This window comes from Toxotes jaculatrix, chromosome 11 (genome assembly GCF_017976425.1).
Source record: "Toxotes jaculatrix isolate fToxJac2 chromosome 11, fToxJac2.pri, whole genome shotgun sequence".
Lineage (NCBI taxonomy): Eukaryota > Metazoa > Chordata > Actinopteri > Toxotidae > Toxotes > Toxotes jaculatrix.
Genome location: NC_054404.1, coordinates 25,968,804 through 25,989,425, shown reverse-complemented (window position 1 = coordinate 25,989,425; position 20,622 = coordinate 25,968,804). Strand labels below are relative to the sequence as shown.

The 20,622-nt window shown below is 40.6% G+C and overlaps 1 protein-coding gene across 1 annotated transcript; it reads right to left on the bottom strand.

Annotated features, from left to right (window-relative positions):
* Nucleotides 1–311: 311 nt before the first annotated feature.
* Nucleotides 312–10,457, bottom strand: LOC121189294 (NLR family CARD domain-containing protein 3-like; the record flags this gene model as incomplete). The annotated part of the gene is made up of 5 exons (XM_041049248.1): nucleotides 312–844; nucleotides 973–1,019; nucleotides 1,845–2,018; nucleotides 2,361–2,534; nucleotides 8,686–10,457. Coding segments are annotated over 5 exons (2,700 nt in total), but the record flags the coding sequence as incomplete, so codon positions are not given.
* Between the last annotated feature and the right edge of the window lie 10,165 nt (nucleotides 10,458–20,622).

The window sequence follows — 20,622 nt, the reverse complement described above, 5'->3', positions numbered from 1 at the left end:
ACTCTGAACTTTCATTGACAGAAAATATGTTATATGATATATATTATTTTCTCTCTCTCTTTCTCTCTGTGTGCTCCTACACTCTGACCAGTCCCTGCAGCTCTGTCCTCCTACATGCTGGGTCACACGGTGCTGTGAAAGTGCTTTGTAACCACACAGAGCTCCCAGAGCAGTACAAGATGTCATTATGCAGCAGACTGGACCCAGTTCATTCTCAGATCAGCAGATCTGCCATGCAGGCAGCAACCAGAGCTGGAACCTACAAATTAGCTGTACTTCCAGTACGAGAAATATTCACCAGACTCTCTCTGCTACACTCTACACAGAGACACTGAGGAACCAGACGACAAGAACCTGAACCCAGGATACAGAGCTTCAGTGAATGTGGTGTTCAAGGTGTAGAGGTGGATCAGTGAGTCAGAGGAGACTCTGTAGAAAGACAGAGAGCCAGCAGGACAGTCCACATACACTGCTACTCTGTTAGAGACAGAGGAAGAGGAGGAGACAGGTGTCACTCTCTTATTGTGCCAAACAGAGTAACCACCATCAAAGCAGAACAGACTCCAGGACTGATCGTTCTCTCCAAACAAACAGTTTCCTCTGTCTCCTTTCCTTCTGATTCCTCTGTAACTCACTGATATATCAACTTCCCCTCTCCACTCGACCTCCCAGAAACTGCGACCAGTCAGACCATTACTACACAGCAGCTGAGGACACTGGTCAAATCTGTCTGGATGATCAGGATATGACTGATCCTCCTCCACATGTGTCACCTTCTTGTTGTTGTCAGACAGTTTGATCTTTCTGTTTACTGTGTTTGTGTCGATGGTGAGTTCACAGAAATCTGATGGAGAGAAGAAGACACAACATAGCTGCAGTTATTGATCTATCACCTGATCATTGATTGACACTTTGAAGATGGTTGAATGTGAGCTGCTTTGTTTTCAGGAATCAAATGAAAACCACACTTACACTTCCTCAGACCTGGTCTCAACCATCGGACTCCACCAGGCTCCACCCTGAAAGGAGGAGGGGGGTCAGACCAGCACGTTCTCTTTCAGCATGCAAACATGGACATTACATGTCTCTCATACACAGATGGTTTGATTATTCTGTTCATTCAGCAAAGAGACAAAGGACCTGGAGTCCTTATCTTGGAATTATACGGAGCAGGGAGGTGACATGGAGGAAAGATTTCATCATTTGTCTTCTCATTTGATATCACTTTTGGTGTGAGACACAACAAAAGATCTCAGAATGACAAGATCAGGATCTCAGAGAGGTTCAGCTGATTATTGATCATGGATATTTTAGAAGACAGAGACATGATCAGAGACCTGATTTCATTTCCTCCTTGGTTTGAGACACTGGCAGATGAATGTCTCTGAGCAGTGTAGATGGTCTTATTATTGTTGGGATGTTATTATTAGTGTGTCAGCACTGAACAGGTATCTAAAGTCTTTGGGGTTGTTGTGGTGAAAGCACTCTGAGTGCTCAAAGTGGCTCTGTTGGTTCAGGAGCAGTTCAACCAGCTGCAGCTCAAATGTTTCCACGCTGGCGTTGTGCTGATGCAGCATGAAATCCAGTCTGAGAAAGTCCTGCTCAGGTCACAGAAAACAGCTAACCACACCTGATTTAATGATTGTCACATATTTTCTCTTAAATATGACACAGTGAGTCATGATGAGATACTGAAGTCAGAATTAGAGAAAACCCCTCTTTGTATTGTTGTTGAATTCAAAGCACTTCTGTAGAGGTCTGTCATCAGCTGTGACACACTAAATGTTTCCAGCTCTTCCTCCTCTATCACACACAGTCTGTGGCTGCAGCAGGCCTCTCCATACCTGAGGGTGTCCAGGCTCCAGTGTGGATCCTTCAGTCCAGCAGACAGCAACTTCACTCCTGAGTCTCCTGGATGATTGTAGCTCAGGTCCAGTTCTCTCAGATGAGAGGGGTTGGAGCTCAGAGCTAAGGTCAGAGAAGCACAGCCTTCCTCTGTGATCAGACATCCTGACAGCCTGCAGACACACACAACATCACACAGGAACCCTCTGTCAACACCTGCTGGTCTGTTTTGTTGTTCTTTTTTGTTCATATTTTTGTTTTTGGTTCTGATCCATTTTGGTTCGGGTTCAATGTATTTAAGGCAAATTCCTTAAACATCATTGGTAGGATTAAAAAAAAAAACAACAACTGAAGCAAATACAAGAGAAGATCATGAATAACTGTCTGAGTCTAGAAAATTCTGCTGAACTTTAGTAAAATTTACTTTGAACAATCCTACACAAGTTTGCTGTTTATCCACTGATGTAAATCAGATATGAGCAAATCATCAGCTAAACAGGTTGATGGATCCTGACCTGAGAGTCTCCAGGGTACAGTGTGGACTCTTCAGTCCAGCAGACAGAAGCTTCACTCCTGAATCCTGCAGGTCATTGTTACTCAGGTCCAGGTCTCTCAGACTAGAGGACTGGGAGCTGAGAACTGAGGACACAGCTTCACAGCTTCTCTCTGAGAGGTTACAGCTGCTCAGTCTGAAGAGGAAAAGAAAAAGAAATAGAAGAATAGAATAGAATAATTCACTGAACAGATTTGTTCAGTGAAGCAGAAATATCAGCTCTTTATCCACCTGCTAACCAATGAGGAGTTTCTACATTGATGATCATCTTTCATTGATTCAAATCCTTTCTGTTTTATTCTCAACAAGTTGGAGACATGACAGTTGAATATGACAGAATCAGTAATAAACAGATATGTAAAGCCAAGGCTGTAAGTATTTGGACAGTTAGACAGGTGTTGTTCTTTGGGCTCTCACAGATATGAGCTTTACAGAAAATGAAGCTTAATAAAAACAAAATAGACAGAAAAACTAAAAACCATTTTATAACAAAGCATAAATGAGTTTCTGTCTCGCAGCCAGAGTTCATATACATGTATGTGAAGCTGAACCAGTGCAAAATAGACAGAAAAACTCAGACTGCATAAACTGCATAAAATCATTAGATATGGACCTCTCTAAAGTCAGCATTGATGGACTCAAGAAATATCTGCAGTCATTTCAAACAAACTGGAACTTGATCTGACCTGAGAGTCTCCAGGGGACAGTGTGGACTCTTCAGTCCAGCAGACAGAGGCTTCATTCCTGAAACCTGCAGGTCATTGTTACTCAGGTCCAGGTGTCTCAGACTAGAGGACTGGGAGCTGAGAACTGAGGACAGAGCTTCACAGCTTCTCTCTGAGAGGTTACAGCTGCTCAGTCTGAAGAGGAAACAACGAAAAAAAAGTCAAATGACATTTGTGTTGAAAGGACAATCAAAGGAACAAAACTCTCAGTTTGCTCATTTCTCAACAAGTTGGAGACATGACAGTTAAATATGACACAGTATTAAACAGACATGTACAGTCAAGGCCGCAAGTATTTGGACAGTTAGACATGTTTTGTTCTTCAGGCTCTCAGCACATTGACTTTAAAATATAATAATGGATACTACAGTCAATGACTGCAAAGGATTTTACACTAAATATTAAATCTGATGAGTTTGTTTCACTTCATGTGTATTTGTCCAGTTGCTTTTGAACCACTGGGCTGAGTCTCCCACACAGTTCTTTCTGTACTGATGTCAACCTGCTCAAATTAAAGCTGAGACTTGGCTCTTTAATGTAGGATCCATTATTGTAATTCAGATTCATTGTGCTGAAGCTCAGAGCCTAAAGAACAATAACTGTCCAAATACTTCAAATCAAAATCAGGCTTTATTGTCACTTTGCCGTACATACAACTGCAGTGCAGACAAAATGAGACAGCGTTTCCTAGGATCAGGAGAGTGAAGGTCAACATAGAGAAATAGTAATAATAAAAATAAAAATAATAAACACACTCAAACACACTAACCCCCCCCCCCCCCGAACATATTGCAAGACGCCCATTGTGCAAAAATTGTGATGTCCATAGCAGCAACTGTCAATAAAGTGCCAGTGCTGTGCATAAGAGTGACCAGTGCCAGGTAAAACACCCATTTAAGTCTTGACTGTAACTGTGTTGGTACCTGATTTGATTTAGTTTGAATCCTCTGATTAAATTGTTTATTCATTGTAAGTACAGGGCAGCTGTGTCTCAGCAGGTAGAGAGGTTTGTCCATTAATCACAGCTCTCTTCCTGACAACATCAAGTGTCCTTAGGCTAAAAACCTCAACCTTAAACCATCCCTGATGGCCAGACCAGCACCTTGTATGGTAGCTGGCTGCCATCAGTGTGTGTGAATGGGTGAACGAGAGGCAGCATGTAAAGAGCTGTGGGTAAAAGTTCTATATAAATGCAGCCATTTACCAGTTTTTAGGTTCAGTCTGTGAAATCTGAGTCAGGATTTTTGAGTCTGAGCATTTTGAAGCTCAATCTGTCTCTATCACTGTTGTGTTCAGTTACCATGGTTACAGTTGCTTACTTGTTAATTCACACACTGACCATGTGACATTGCTCTGCAGTTAAAAAAACAGACTTATGCATTAGCATTAGCACAGCTACCTGTCCTCTCCACTGCAGAGCCGCTGATCATTCAGAAGCTGACTGACTAAAATCCTCTTCACTGTCTGGGTTTATCTTGAGAGGAGAAGTTAAAACGTGGGATACCGAGGTGATATTTCATTAATGAGCATCTAGAGGAAGATCTAGATGTTTGACTGTCAACATTAATCCTCAACTTACTCCTTTAGTGAGACTTTATATTAAATTATTAGTATTAACTATCAGGATTATGAATGACTGTTCATCTTTAATATCTATCTTAATATATCGTCTTTAAGATTAAAAAGATTGCATAAACTGCAAAAATCATTAGATATGGGCCTCTCTAAAGTCAGCATTGATGGACTCAAGAAATATCTGCAGTCATTTCAAACAAACTGGAACTTGATCTGACCTGAGAGTCTCCAGGGTACAGTGTGGACTCTTCAGTCCAGCAGACAGCAGCTTGACCCCTGAATCCTGCAGGTAATTGTTACTCAGGATCAGATCTCTCAAAGTAGAGGACTGGGAGCTGAGAACTGAGGACAGAGCTTCACAGCTTCTCTCTGAGAGGTTACAGCTGCGCAGTCTGAAGAGGAAACAATGAAGAAAAAGTCAAATAGCATCTGTGTTGAAAGGACAATCAAAGGAACAAAACTCTCAGTTTGTTCTGCAGATCACAGCAAACTAACAGATCTGCATTTGAAAACTGGGCCAAACATCAAACACATTTGTTCAGTGAAGCAGACATATCACCTATCCACCTGCTAACCAATGAGGAGTACAACTGGCAGTTGGTTCCACAGGAGAGGGGCCTGGTAGCTAAAGGCTCGGCCTCCCATTCTACTTTTAGAGATTCTGGGAACAATAAGCATACCTGCATTCTGGGAACAAAGCAATCTGTTGGGATAATATGGTACTATCAGCTCTTTGAGATATGAAGGAGCCTGGCCATTGAGGGCCTTTTATGTATGGAGAAGGATTAGAGAGTTAACTGGACATCCTGATAATAGGGAATTACAGTAGTCCAGCCTAGAAGTAACAAATGCATGGACTTGTTTTTCAGCATCACTCTGCGACAGAATGTTCCTAATCTTACTGATGTTGCGCAGGTGAAAGAAGGCGGTCCTAGAGACTTGTTTTATATGTGAGTTAAAAGAGAATCCTGATCAAAAAAAACTCCAAGGTCCTCACAGTCGTACTGGAGGCTAAACTAATGCCATCCAGAGTAACTATATGATTAGATAAACTGTTTTTGAGGTTTAGGACTTCATCTGCATAGAAATGGAAATTTATTCCATGCTTCCTGATAATATTGCCTTGGGGAAGCATGTATAAGGTGAACAGTATCGGTCCAAGCACAGAACCCTGTGGAACTCCATGATTAACTCTGGTATAAATGGAGGAATCGTCATTAACATGAACAAACTGGTATCTATCTGATAGATATGATTTAAACCAGCCTAGTACTGTTCCTTTAATACCAATGACATGTTCCAATCTTTCCAATGGGATACTGTGGTCAATAGTGTTTAATGCAGCACTGAGATCCAGCAGGACAAGTATAGAGAGTCCATTGTCTGATCTTATGAGAAGGTCGTAACTTTCACCAGTGCTGTTTCTGTGCTATGATGAACTCTAAACATGGATTAAAGTAAAAAAAAATCTTCTGACTGAAATTTTTTTCGCGCTACAGCCAAGTCACACGCAGTGTGTGAAACAAGTTCCAGGTTAGGTTACTTGACACCTGCTTAAGAAATACTAATGCATAGGACTTCAGCACCAAATGCAGCTATCATGTTTAAATGCTTGACCAATACAATTTTACAGGAGGAGGATTTTAAAAAGCTGTTCTATAGCATCTATTGCATTTTTTGTTGGCTTTTCAAATTTTTTTGCAAAACGTGCTCATATCTTTCTCTCTAAAATAATCAAGCATCTACATAACTTTTCATTGCAAGTTATTTTTCTTATTATTTCAAGTAAACCTTTTACATATAAGAAAATAGAAATAAAAAATACATAAACAAACAGCACCAGGATTAAATAACAAAGAGTGCAAATCTCTATGGTACATTTTTTCAGTTTAAGAGCCATTATCTCTTTTTGATGAGCAGCAATACCATGTGTGCAAAGATAGGACGCATAGGAGTTTGGCACTGACAGTCTCGACAGTGCGCACCGGCCTTCAGCACAGGACTTAATGAGTTCGACCAGTGGTTGGGCGATGGTCAACGACAAATCATGTTCCGCAATAAACGAACATATGTGTACTTTGTGGTTGCAAACACGGTCTGTCATGGATTGTTGCGCCTCCGTTGTTGTTATTGTGGCACCTGGCAGTGAGGATGTATTTTTGAGAGCGCGAAGGGCAGCCTTGTGAGACGCATCAGTCTGATGGCGAGTCAGTACTTTTTTGCCATTATTTCCATACATAATTTTTTTGTGGCATACAACACAAAAACAAGCACCTGGTTGTCTAATCTTCTGGCACCATGAACCGTAAGGCTTGCCATTGTCTCCCGTTTCTGTCAGCCACGCCCATCCATCTCCATTTATTTTTTTGTGTTCGGTCAATATCCGATTCATCGGAGCAGTTGATCATTATGAGGGAGTCCATACTAGCTGAACTATCGGGCCACAGCTCCGTGTTTACATTCCACTCTGATATGGGACATGCGCATACTCACATGAATATTATATTTTTTCTCCCCGGATCTACATTGATCTCATAAGTTGCCTCTGTGAACTCCAAATGACGGAAATCCGTCGTAGCGACGGAGAACTTTAATCCATGACTCTAAATCCTGACTGATGAACTTCAAACAAACCGTTCCAGTGAAGATGGTCACACAACTGAGATGCAACAGCCTTTTCACGAATTTTAGAAGTAAAGGGGAGATTGGATATAGGTCTATAGTCTGCTAAAGTGCCAGGGTCAAGAGAAGGCTTTTTAAGTAGAGGTTTGACGCAACCTTAAAAGCCTGTGGAACATATCTTGTTACCAAAGAGAGATTTATCTGATCTAATATGGAAGTGCCAATCAGAAACAAAACATCTTTAAGAAGTTTGGTTGGGAGAGGATCCAGAAGACATGTTGATGATTTAGATTTAGAAACTATTGAAGTCAACTCAGCAAGTTCTATGGGAGAGAAACAGTCTAACGACAAATCAGATGTTTCTAAAGTTGCTGTTCTTGATACACCTACATCATTAACAGTTGTAGACAGGATGAGATGGATTCTATCTCTAAAATCTACTATTTTGTGGTAAAGAAACTCATAAAGTCATCACTAGTGAGAGCTACAGGAATGAGAGGCTCGACAGAGCTATGGCTCTTTGTCAGCCTGGCTACAGTGCTGAAAAGAAACCTAGGGTTGTTTTTGTTTTCCTCTATTAATGATGAGTAATAGGAGGTTCTTGCCTTATGAAGGGCTTTTTAATACGCTATGAAGCTGTCTTTCCAGGCTAGTTGGAATTCTTCTTTATTAGTGGATAGCCACTTCCTTTCCAGTTTTCGTGATATCTGCTTTGAAGTACATGTTTGTGAATCATACCATGAAGCTAGCTTCCTCTGATTTGTGACCTTCTTTTTCAGAGGGGCAACAGAGTCAAGGGTTGTATGTAATGAAGCAGCAGTATTATCAACTAGATAGTCTATATTGGTTGGAGTAAAGTTGAGGTCATTGCCCTCGGTAAAACTGGCACATGGGTCAAGAGAAGGCACATGACACAATCAGTAATAAACAGACATGTACAATCAAGGCCATAAGTATTTGGACAGAAATCTTTTGTTCTTCAGGCTCTCAGCACATTCACTTTAAAATATAATAACGGATACTACAGTCAGTGACTGCAAAGGATTTTACACTAAATATTAAATCTGATGAGTTTTTTTCACTTCATGTGTATTTGTCCAGTTACTTTTGAAACATTAAAAGGGCTGAATCTCCCACACAGTTCTTTCTATAATGATGTCAACCTGCTCAAATTAAAGCTGAGACTTGGCTCTTTAATGTAGGATCCATTATTCTGATTTAGATTCAATGTGATGAAGCTCAGAGATGATGATAAGGAATTAAAGAAGAGAGGAATTTATTTTCCCTCCTGCTGAATAAAATAGCAGATAAAAAAAATAGAGTCTTTATATAATGATGAATAAATCCAACTATCTATACACTTACAGAACTTTGTTAGAGGCTTTGACAACTGGCAGCAGCTTCAGAAGAGCCTCCTCTGAAGCAGAGTATTTCTTCAGGTCAAACACATCCAGATCTTTTTCTGATGACAGTAAGATGAAGACCAGAGCTGACCATTGAGCAGGAGACAGTTCACCTGTGGAGAGACGTCCTGAACTCAGGGACTGTTGGATCTGCTCCACTAGAGAACGATCATTCAGTTCATTCAGACAGTGGAACAGGTTGATGCTTTGCTCTGCAGAGGGAGTCTCTTCAATCTTCTTCTTGATGTACTGGACTGTTTGCTGATTGGTCGGTGAGCCACTTCCTGTCTGTGTCAGCAGACCTCGTAGGAGAGTCTGATTGGTCTGCAGTGAAAGACCCAGGAGGAAGCGGAGGAACAAGTCCAGGTGTCCATTTGGACTCTGTAAGGCCTCGTCCACAGCCCTCTGGTAGAACTGTTCTGGATCAGGTTTGTTTCTAAACAGCATAGACCACAGGGAGGTTGATTGTTCTTCTGACAGCAGATTGACTCCAGAGTTGATGAAGGTCAGATGGAAGAGAAGAGAAGCCAGAAACTCCTGAAGACCCAGATGGACGAAGCAGAACACCTTGTCCTGGTACAGTTCTCTCTCTTCTTTAAAGACCTGTGTGAACACTCCTGAGTACACTGAGGCTGCTCTGATATCGATGCCACACTCTGTCAGGTCTGATTCATAGAAGATCAGGTTTCCTTTCTGCAGCTGCTCAAAGGCCAGTTTTCCCAGGGACTCAATCATCTTCCTGGTCTCTGGACTCCAGTGTGGATCTGTCTCAGCTCCTCCATCATACTTAACATTCTTCAGTTTGGACTGAACCACCAGGAAGTGGATGTACATCTCAGTCAGGGTCTTGGGCAGCCCTCCTCCCTTTCTCGTTTTCAACACATCCTCCAGAACTGTAGCAGTGATCCAGCAGAAGACCGGGATGTGGCACATGATGTGGAGGCTTTGTGAAGTCTTGATGTGGGAGATGATCCTTCTGGCCTTCTCCTCCTCTCTGAACCTCTTCCTGAAGTACTCCTCTTTCTGTGGGTCAGTGAACCCTCTGACCTCTGTCACCATGTCAACACACTCAGGAGGGATCTGACTGGCGGCTGCAGGTCGTGTGGTTATCCAGAGGCGAGCAGAGGGAAGCAGTTTCCCCCTGATGAGGTTTGTCAGCAGCACATCCACTGAGGTGGACTCTGTAACATCAGTCAGGATCTCAGTGTTGAGGAAGTCCAGAAGAAGTCGACACTCATCCAGACCGTCAAAGATGAACAGAACCTGGACCTCTTCAAACCTGCAGAGTCCTGCTTCTTTGATTTCAGGAAAGAAGTGATGAACAAGTTCCACCAAGCTGAACTTTTTCTCTTTCAGCACATTCAGCTCTCTGAACGTGAATGGAAATGTGAAGTGTATGTCCTGGTTGGCTTTGTCTTCAGCCCAGTCCAGAGTCAACTTCTGTGTTAAGACTGTTTTCCCAATGCCAGCCACTCCCTTTGTCATCACTGTTCTGATTGGTCCATCTCTTCCAGGTGAGGCTTTAAAGATGTCTTCTTGTCTGATGCTTGTTTCTGGTCTGGCTGGTTTCCTGGATGCTGTTTCAATCTGTCTGACCTCATGTTCATCATTGACCTCTCCAGTCCCTCCCTCTGTGATGTAGAGCTCTGTGTAGATCTGATTCAGAAGGGTTGGGTTTCCTGCTTTAGAGATCCCCTCAAACACACACTGGAACTTCTTCTTCAGAGCAGATTTAAGTTTACGTTGAGAAACTGGAGCAACATGTCCTGAATGAACAAACAAACAAGAAACAACATCAATGACTGATTCATAAAGAAAACATGACATGTTCATCCCCCTAAAGAACACACATGAACATATTTCCCTCCATGTCTTGAGACGTTAGTAAATGTCCCATTTGTCCATCATGTTGAATCTTTAGAGAAATCCTCTTACTGCTGTGCAGACAGTCAGCCAGCTCCTCCTGCTTCATTCTCCTCAGGAAGTTCACTGTGATCTTCACAAAAGCCTCTCTGCTGCTCCTCCTCTGCTCTTCATCCTCACCGTCCAACACCTCCTCATCCTCCCTCTGACTCTCTGGGCATTGTGGGGAATGTGGACTCACAACCTTCTGGATCTTCTTCAGCTCCTTCTTCACAAAAGTGACAATGTTCTCCTCCAGCAGCTGGAACAGAAAACTATATGAATGACACAATCAAAGTAAAACCATGAAGCCAAACATCAGATCCATGTTGGGCACACTGACAATCCACTAGGGGTGTGCCCGATTCATCGATTCATAGATTAATCGTGACGCCACACTTGACGATTCAGAATCGATTCATAAATGTTCAAAAATCGATTATTTAATAACGGAAGGAAAGTGCAGCGGTCGGAAAGAAAAAAAAATAGCGCGTGCCCCCCGGACATATTATGGGGCCCCATGATTTCCACGATCACTGAATCGCGGAATTGGCCGACTAAAACGGAATCTATTTTTAACGAGGAATATCGCGGAATTTGACATAATTTGAGTGCAATGCTGTTTGCAATTTAGGAACGTGTGTCTGGGGAAAACTGCACGGAGGGAAGCAAATCTGGGTGGCACAACAAGCCCCTTCCACAGACTAAGCCCCTCCCCCTTCAAAACAATGCAAGCACGGCTGCCTACGGCTCTGTGTTCGTCAGCGAAAAAACTGCGAAACTCGACGCAAGCTGCTCGGCTCTGTACTGAGGGGTCAGTGCCGAGTGTTGCATATTCTGTCAACACTCGGCACACGTTGACTGAAAACGTAAGAATACGCGCAGTGACCATATAGTGTCCAAAATCCATATGAGAAACAATCTGGCTGACATACACATACAATAAAATTTAAAAGGATTACTTTCTGGACGTGTAAATCAAGATATCAGATTGTAATAGAAGTGGAAATATTGTCCATTTCCTTTCCCTATTTTTTCTTTTCTTTTTTAACATATTTTTTTCATGTACATGTTCATAATAAAATAATCAAATCAGAATCATGTCAGTACAGCCACACAATATATATTTTTAGTATTATTATTATTGTTTTTAATCTACATCAATAAATGAAACAGGCATTACATGTGCGAGCTAATGCCTCTTTCTTCTTTTATCAGAGGAGTTAGAGAATAAAAGAGAGATAAACATGTTTTTTTTTTTACAAGTAACTACAGAGTGAGAAAAGAAACATTCTATGTGGGAAAAAAAAAATTAATCGAGATGCATAGATAATCGGGGAATAATCAAATCGTAGCACTGTGAATCGTAATCGAATCGTGAGGTGACTTAGATGGCACACCCCTACCCACTGCTCTAAAAAGTGCAGCATGGAGATTATTGTCAACACAACAGATGTCAAAGTAGTTGTTGTCCATGTACAGACCATAAATATGGAGTCCAGGTGTGTTTGATGCTGCTGGGCAGACTGAGCACTGGGAACCTCTGAGCTCTCCTGGTCCACTCTGTGGAGGAATCATGAAGAATTAGCTCACATTATGTTTGCAGCATCTGTGAGAGTTTTATGCTTTGTACACAAACAGCAGCTGCTTTTATGTTCTGTGGTGACTGTCCTGATTAAAGCAAACACTACTGTGCTCTGACATTCTCAATGAGAGGAAACAAGCAATCAATTCTGTACCTCATGACCTAGAGTCATCACAACAAGTCCACCTTTTAAATGATGAGTTTTAATGTCTCACACTGGGTTTGACAGAAGTCTCACCTCTGCTACAGGACACTAACACAAACACTGGAACTGGATAGGTGCTGAGTTACAGGGAGTTTTAGTTCTGATCTGAATGACACATATAAGAACATAGGTGCTTTTCTTGAAAAAAAAAAACATCAACGTTGCCACTAAAGCCTGTTTCAGCCTGATCATGTTCATATACTGTGTCATTCATGAAGCCTGGAGACAAAACACAATCACTTCATCTTTCATAGAAGACCAGTTATACAGGACAGCTGTCTGATACATTTTAAACTCAGCTGCAGCTCACTTCTTTGCAGCAGAGGGAGGCTGTCCTTTGAAATCAATGAAGAACTTCTTTGACATGTCACTCTTCATGGACACACAGCTGGGCTCAGGTACAGGGAGGTCTGGTCTCTGATGGATCCTGGTGGACACAGAGATTAGGACCATCAGAGACACAGGGACAGGGACGACATATCTATTATTCATACAGTGTTCTCATAATAAAGGAGAAAACATGTGGTCAGTTGCAGCTCACTTCTTTGCAGCAGAGAGAAGTTGCCTTTTGAAATCAAATCAATTCAATTCAATTCAATTTTATTTATATAGCGCCTTCCACAATCAAAATTGTCTCAAAGCGCTTTACAGAGACCCAGAGCCTGACCCCAGAGCAAGCACTTAAGGCGACAGTGGCAAGGGAAACTCCCTTTTAACAGGAAGAAACCTTGAGCAGAACCTGGCTCAGATGGGGGACCCTCCTGCTGATGGCCGGGCTGGGTGAAAGGAGGAAAAGGAGGAAGATAGGACAGCTAGGAATGGAGGAGAGGGGGAGAAGGACATGCAGCATAATACAGACAATGTGGGTCAGTATTTACATTACAGTTAGTGAACAGTTATTGGATAATGTGTGCTCAGCAGATTAGAATTATGAAATAGAGCACAGAGGCAAAAAGCTGTCATGACTGGTAATTATTTACATTACAGTTTGCAAAGAATATTAATCAAATATTTATCTGTAGCAGAACGGAACATTAAACATGTTAGAAATAGATCATTGTAAACAATAAACAGCAGCAGGTGGGTGGAGCCAGGACCTATGGGAGAGAAACAGTCTAATGACAAATCAGGACTGGTAGACATTTCTAAAGATGCTGTTCTAGACATACCTACATCATTAACAGTTGTAGGCAGGATAAGATGGATTCTGTCTCTAATGTCTACTATTTTGTTGCTAAAGAAGCTCATAAAGTCATTACTAGTGAGAGCTAGAGGGATGGATGGTACAACAGAGCTATGGCTCTTTGTCAGCCTGGCTACAGTGCTGAAAAGAAACCTAGGGTTGTTCTTGTTTTCCTCTATTAATGATGAGTAATAGGCAGTTCTTGCCTTACGAAGGGCTTTTTTATACGTTATGAAGCTGTCTTTCCAGGCTAGGCGGAATTCCTCTAAATTAGTGGATAACCATTTCCTTTCCAGCTTTCGTGATATCTGCTTTAAAGTACGTATTTGTGAATTGTACCATGGAGCTAGCTTCCTCTGATTAATGACCTTCTTTTTCAAAGGGGCAACAGAGTCAAGGGTTGAACGCAATGAAGCAGCAGTATTATCAACTAGATAGTCTATATCTGCTGGAGTAATGTTTAGGCCATTGCCCTCTGTAAAACTGGCACATGGCAGCGGAGATCATAAAGATGGAATAGCTTCCTTATATTTGATAACAGCATTATCAGACAGAAATCTACAGTAGTTAATTTTTTTCCCAGATGCTGTGCAGTTCATTATTGTAAATTCAAATGTTACTAAAGAATGATCAGATAAAACAGGGTTCTGAGGGAATACTGTCAAATATTCAGCTTCTATGCCATAAGTCAGTACAAGATCAAGGGTGTGATTGAAACAGTGAGTTGGTTTGTTAACATTTTGTAAAAAGCCAATTGAGTCTAATACTGAATAGAAAGCAGTCTTAAGGCTGTCATTGTGGGTATCGACATGAATATTAAAGTCGCCCACTATAATTGCTCTATCCGTACTAAGCACTAAATCAGATAAAAACTCTGAGTAAGCAGCAGGTGGACGATACACCACAGCAAATAGTACTGGTTTTTCTGTCTTCCAATTTGGATGTGAGAGGCTGAGGATAAGGCTTTCAAATGTACTATATTTCGGCTTAGGTCTAGGATTAATTAATAAACTTGAGTGGTAGATTGCTGCCACTCCTCCTCCTCGGCCTGTGCCTCGAGGAATGTGATAATTAATATGACTAGCAGGGGTTGACTCATTTAGACTGACATACTCTTCCTCCTGTAGCCAGGTCTCAGTAAGACAGAATAAATCAATCTGCTGATCCATTATCAAATCATTCACTAACAGAGATTTAGACAAGAGAGATCTAATGTTTAATAGCCCACATCTGATTGTGGTGTTTTTAGGTTCAGATGCTTTTGTAGTATAAATTTTTTTTAGGTTTTTATGAATAACACCTCTTGCATTTTTTAATTTATGCACTTTTTGTTGACGGGGAGCAGACACAGTCTCTATAGGGTAAAGGGAATCGTTAGAATGGTAGGAATAATAAGAATCATGAGAATCATGGGTGGGTGACAGCTCTAGAGAAACTGCAGAGAAGCGTGTAGGACTGCAACTCTGCATCCTGGTCTCAACTCTGGGTTGTCATGACTTTGGTTTTCTAATGAAATCTGTCATATTTCTAGATATGAGAGCTGCACCATCCAAAGTGGGATGGATGCCGTCTCTCCTAATCAGACCAGGTTTTCCCCAAAAAGTTTTCCAGTTATCAATGAAGGCCACGTCGTTTGCTGGACACCACCTAGACAGCCAGCGACGGAATGAAGACATACGGCTAAACATGTCATCACTGGTCAAATCGGGCAGGGGTCCAGAGAACACTACGGAGTCCGACATTGTTTTGGCAAAGTTACACACCGACTCCACATTAATTTTAGTGACCTCCGATTGGCGTAATCGGGTGTCATTACCGCCGACGTGAATAACGATCTTACCAAATCTACGTTTATCCTTATCCTTTTAAATACGATTCAACGTCGCCCGCTCTGGCCCCAGGAATGCATTTAACTATGGTCGCTGGAGTCTCTAACTTCACATTTCGCAAAATGGAGCTGCCAATAACCAGAGTTTTTTCCTCAGCAGGTGTGTCGCTGATTGGAGTTTGCTCGAAAGCCCAGATGCCTGAGGGAATGAGACCGTTGGAAGGCCACTGAATTTAGGCAGTTTTTGCTTTATACAGGACCTGTACTGTTAGGCTCCTATCTGGATGTAAATATGTACAATTTCATGCTATTCTTCTCTGGTATTGCTATTTTAATAAGTCCTACACTATCTTGCCATACACAGTATGCTCACACTTCGATCTTTTGTTTGTCACTTTGGTGAAATATATGGGAAAGATCAGATTGTTTATAATGTACATTCTTTGGTCCATCTGGCAGGTGAAGTGCAACTGCATGGTTGCCTTGACTCATTTTCAGCCTTTCCCTATGAAAATTATCTGCACAATCTAAAAAAACTAGTCAGTATTAGTTAAAGTTCTTAGTTGCACACTTGTTTTGACTGTTTTGATATATGTTATGTGATAGTGATCACAGACTGTGACAAAGACTGACACTGACTGCATAACTATAAACACTTTGTTCAGTAATTACATATTACATTGTATATGTGGTGTTTTTTTATGTTGACATTAAATGTTTACAGTTGTGTCAGACAAGAGCAGAAATTTTGACCTAACACAGTCTTAATGTAATTAATGGTTTGTTTGTTTTTTTGTGTCTTTCCTCAGTTAAAGATGTTCCATTTAGTGGAGTTCCAAGAAAACAAAACAGTGGCGGTGGTGCCACAAAACTGGTGCAGTGATGGTGTCACATATTGGCCAAACTACAAAAATGATGAAAGAGTTGAGAGGGCAGTGAAAAACATGGAGGAACCTGGACCTGAGTGGAAAACTTATGATGTTAGAGTTGTTAAATCATGTGGTATGCCAAGTTTTCTATTTAGAAAGTTTTTAGAAAGTTTTATGTTTACAAACAAATTACAAACTTTATACTGTTGTCTATAATTCTGCTCTGTTTTCTAGTGTTAACTGTGTGTTAAAAGTTCTGACATTTAATTTTTAGATGACTACCTTGAGGCAAGACATCTACTGAGAAAATCATTGACCTGCAACACATCAGATCTACAGTCTGATAAAGAAGAGGAGGATGTCCGACCAAAAAGAAGGCCGAAGCCTGTGTTAGTATATACATACATACATTTTTCTGTTATCCATATGAACTCTCAACCGATGTGTCTGAAAATTTTCATTTAATATGGTATGACAAACTTGACAACTCAACACACAACTAGCTGTCTCTACTGCTGTCTGTCAGGAGCACATACAGCAGTAGAGACTACCGAAGAGCACCACAGAACGCCACAGGAGGTCCTTCCTGTCTCTGGCCCTCAGACTGTACAACTCCTCCACTTTCTGTAGGGAGGAGAGATGGAAGAACAAATAATGAACATACTTTACATACTTTTCACTGTTTTACATTTAGGTCCCTGATCATCACCACCTTATACTACAGCTAAACAATATATACACTGTGTATAGGCATTCTGCTGACCGCTGTTACTTTGATTTTTTATATTTTATTTATAATCTGTAGCTGACACAACTGCCTGCACTGGTGAGCAAGGCTACATTTGCTTATGACAATAACATTTAAACTTTCAGTCATTTAAATATTAGTTATTGAACTGAATTCAAGTAAATATAAAGAGGGTTGGCTGTTGTAATTGAGTGTTATTGTTGCCATGTATCATCACTGCCTGAATCGTATTTTTTGTAGGAAATGAATATTAACATTAATTGCTAACTGTAAAATAGTATATGTTACATGTAATTGACAATTTCCAAATCAAGATTGCTTTGCAAACAGTTAAATAATTGTCCAGAGCATACTGAATTTATTTATCTATGCTGCAGAAGTCCAGATCATTGGCTTATTAGAGTATATAAAACACCAACAAGAACAATTAATTGCAAAGGTCAACTATCTCACCAGCAAGATGAATCTGCCAGGCCAAGAAATAGAAGCATCTCATCCTGTGCAGTTTCCACTGGGAACAGGAACAGGAGGAAGTAGAGGATTTTGAGGACTTGATAAAGGACCCTGGCAATTCTCAGTTGAAGCAGAGTTTGATGAGTTTTTTTTTTCTTTTTTAGAACAGAACTATTTTTTCCTGCTTGTTACGTGCCTGGACGGCCTTTGTTTTTTTTTCTCTCTCTCTCTCTTTTTCTCCTCTCCTGCCCTGCTTCACAGTGCTCCAGGTGCAGATTCAAATGATCTGGCCTGACCAATCAGCACGCGAGGCCAGCTGATAAAAGGAGGGCACAACAATGGCTCTCTCTCTCTCTCTTTTTCCTCTGGTGGCATACGGCAGTTGAGTAAGTGTGGTGGGTGATTGTGGACAGGTGAGTCTGGGGGACCCTGTACATTTTTGCAGCACGCAGGAATTTTCTTGTATAAAGACACTAGGTTATTGGTTGATGCCACCCCCCTGTATTTTGTTTTCTTTATCTTTTTAGTTAGCTCAGCCAGGACTTTTGTTTCCTTTGTTTTCTGAGGTAGTCGGTACTCTAGGCCTGGTTTTATTGTAACTCTTTTGATTTTGTTTGGCACAACCTCTGGTCCACATCTCCCTCTGGTCCCACCTTTTCTTTTTTTGTTTAATTTAAAGATCTATGTGTTGAATAAACTGACCGTGATGATGCCACCGATACTGACTCTCACTAAGTTCTTTGGTTGCTTGTGTTACATACCTGAAACCCCTAGCTTCCACCAACTAAGGTTGTAACACTGCTACATTTTAGCTCCATTCAGAGGCTTGAAGCTAGGCATCTGCACTTCCAAACCAAACTGGACTCACCTGTGTCCACAACTGTTGCCAAACTTTACATGGAAGAAGTGGTGAGAAGAGCCGTGATTTCTTTTTCTGGGTAACAGAGCACAAACCATACACACTAGCGCAGAGGGAAAGAAGAAGGAACAACAGCACAGTCCAGTGAGAGAAAATTTCCTCAAGCTAAGGTCTGGAATATCATAATGTCAAACATTATGAATTAGTGTGAGATATATATATATAGTGATGATCCCTCCTACTCTGTGGTCCTGGGTTTGTATTTGGTGTTTATTTTTCCCTTTCCCTCAGGAGATATACAGAGAGAGAGAGCGAGAGAGAGAGAAATAGCCTCATTGTTGTATCATCTGCAACTGACTATTAAATTAAACAAAGTACAATTCAAAAATATTTATTGTCACTTAACATTGAAGTATACATGTGTATGTTGAACTATACATATGATAATCATAATCATAACAACAATAATGTTTTTCTCTCATTGGCTTAAGGCTGCATTTAAAAATAAAATAGAGAAAATAAATAAAATAACATTTGAAAAATTGTGCAAAATAAATAATCAAATAAAGTGAATAATTTTAGAAAAATAAAATACCAGCAGCTTGAGTTTCCCTTTTCCTTTGTTAACTGTCTCAACAAATTTTTACAATAAATGAACATAAACACATCTTAGCAACTGAACAGTTTTACTCTTACTCTTTCCCTGTCTCCGGCTCACTCGCCTCTCTGTCTTCTCTCGCTGTCTCCCGCTCACTCGTCTCTCTGTCCCCTCTTCTCTTCCTGTCTCCAGCTCACTTGTCTATAAATGTCATCTCCTTGTATCGCTAACTTCCCTTTCCACCTGTCACCTCTCATCTCTCTTATCTCTGTATTCAGAGTTGCACTTTCACTCTCAAATTTGATTGGCTGAGCAGCATCACATGGGATGGCTTAACTCGCATGCAATTGGTCTGTAGGGTCTGCTAAACAGATACTGTAAAGACTAGAAAAGCTGTGCTGGTTAAAATATTTGCGCCCCGTCATAATGTAGAATCTCTCAATAATTTATTGATTGTATACAGTAAAATCGGCAGTGTATATTTAACACTTAAAGAGTCAATTTCAACACTGAGTCAGTGAACATATGGTCCTTATCTACAGAGTGTAAAAGTTACACTGAAGGAAGTGTTGAAATTTCAGTGTCAATTTAACTCTAGTTAGAGTTAATATTTTGCACTTAATTACACTTGAAAGTGTTAAATAAGTTTTACTCTACAAAGAAAATAACACTGGGTGTTGCTTGCATTTAACACTAATTGGTTTTAAGTGTTAATCAGAAATTACTCTTATTTATTAACTCTTTCCAAGTGTTAAACTTACTTCACTACAAGTGTTGATTGAGAAATAACTATATATAGTGTTCTTATATAACCTTTACCTACTAGTGTTAAATAATCCCCCTCTATATATTTACTCATGAGTGTTTTTCTTACTAACACCTTAAATATCAATTAAATTATTTTCAGTAGAATTACAGTAGTCAATTGTGATTTCCTTCTTAACCATCCACATTTAAATACTTTTTAAAAGGCAGAGGAAATGTGTGCAATCTGCAAATCTTAAATTTTTGACAAGAAACAGAAATACATCAGTCTCCATAAAACAATAACAATGCTTTTGATTTAAAAACACTCATCTAAACCTTCATTAGATGGCAGTACGGAACTATGAAAAGGGAGGATTCTGTTGGTCCATATGCCATCTGAACATCCACTGGTTTAAAGTAGAACAACTCCTGAACATCAAACACCCGAAGTGCCTGGAATGGCTTCAACAAGACTTTAAATGCATGGTAATGTTCTTCAAAACAAATGGTTTCCACACCTGAGCCAGTGAGTACAACTTGTTCATCTTTTACAATAATATTATGAATCTTACAAAAAACTGGCATCTCATCAGCTACCTCAATGCACACTAGTAAGCCAGGTCGGTATTCTGTGCCAAAGTGCTTTACCCAGTTCACCAGCAGCACATTTGTAGATTGTGCAGCATTTAGTTTTGCAGCAATTTCAGGACAATTTTCTAATTCTCCAAGTTGCTTCATCTTTCCAGGACCAGTTGTTAACCTAAGCTGGCTGAAAGACTCCCAATGCAGAGCCATGTATCTTTGGTGCTTTTTAGCCAATGTCTTTGTGATATTTTTGAAACTCTTTAGTTGTGTCTTGAAAAAGTTGTGCTTTGCCTCTTAGCGCATGCACCACATATGCAAAATAGGTCCAATGTTTCGT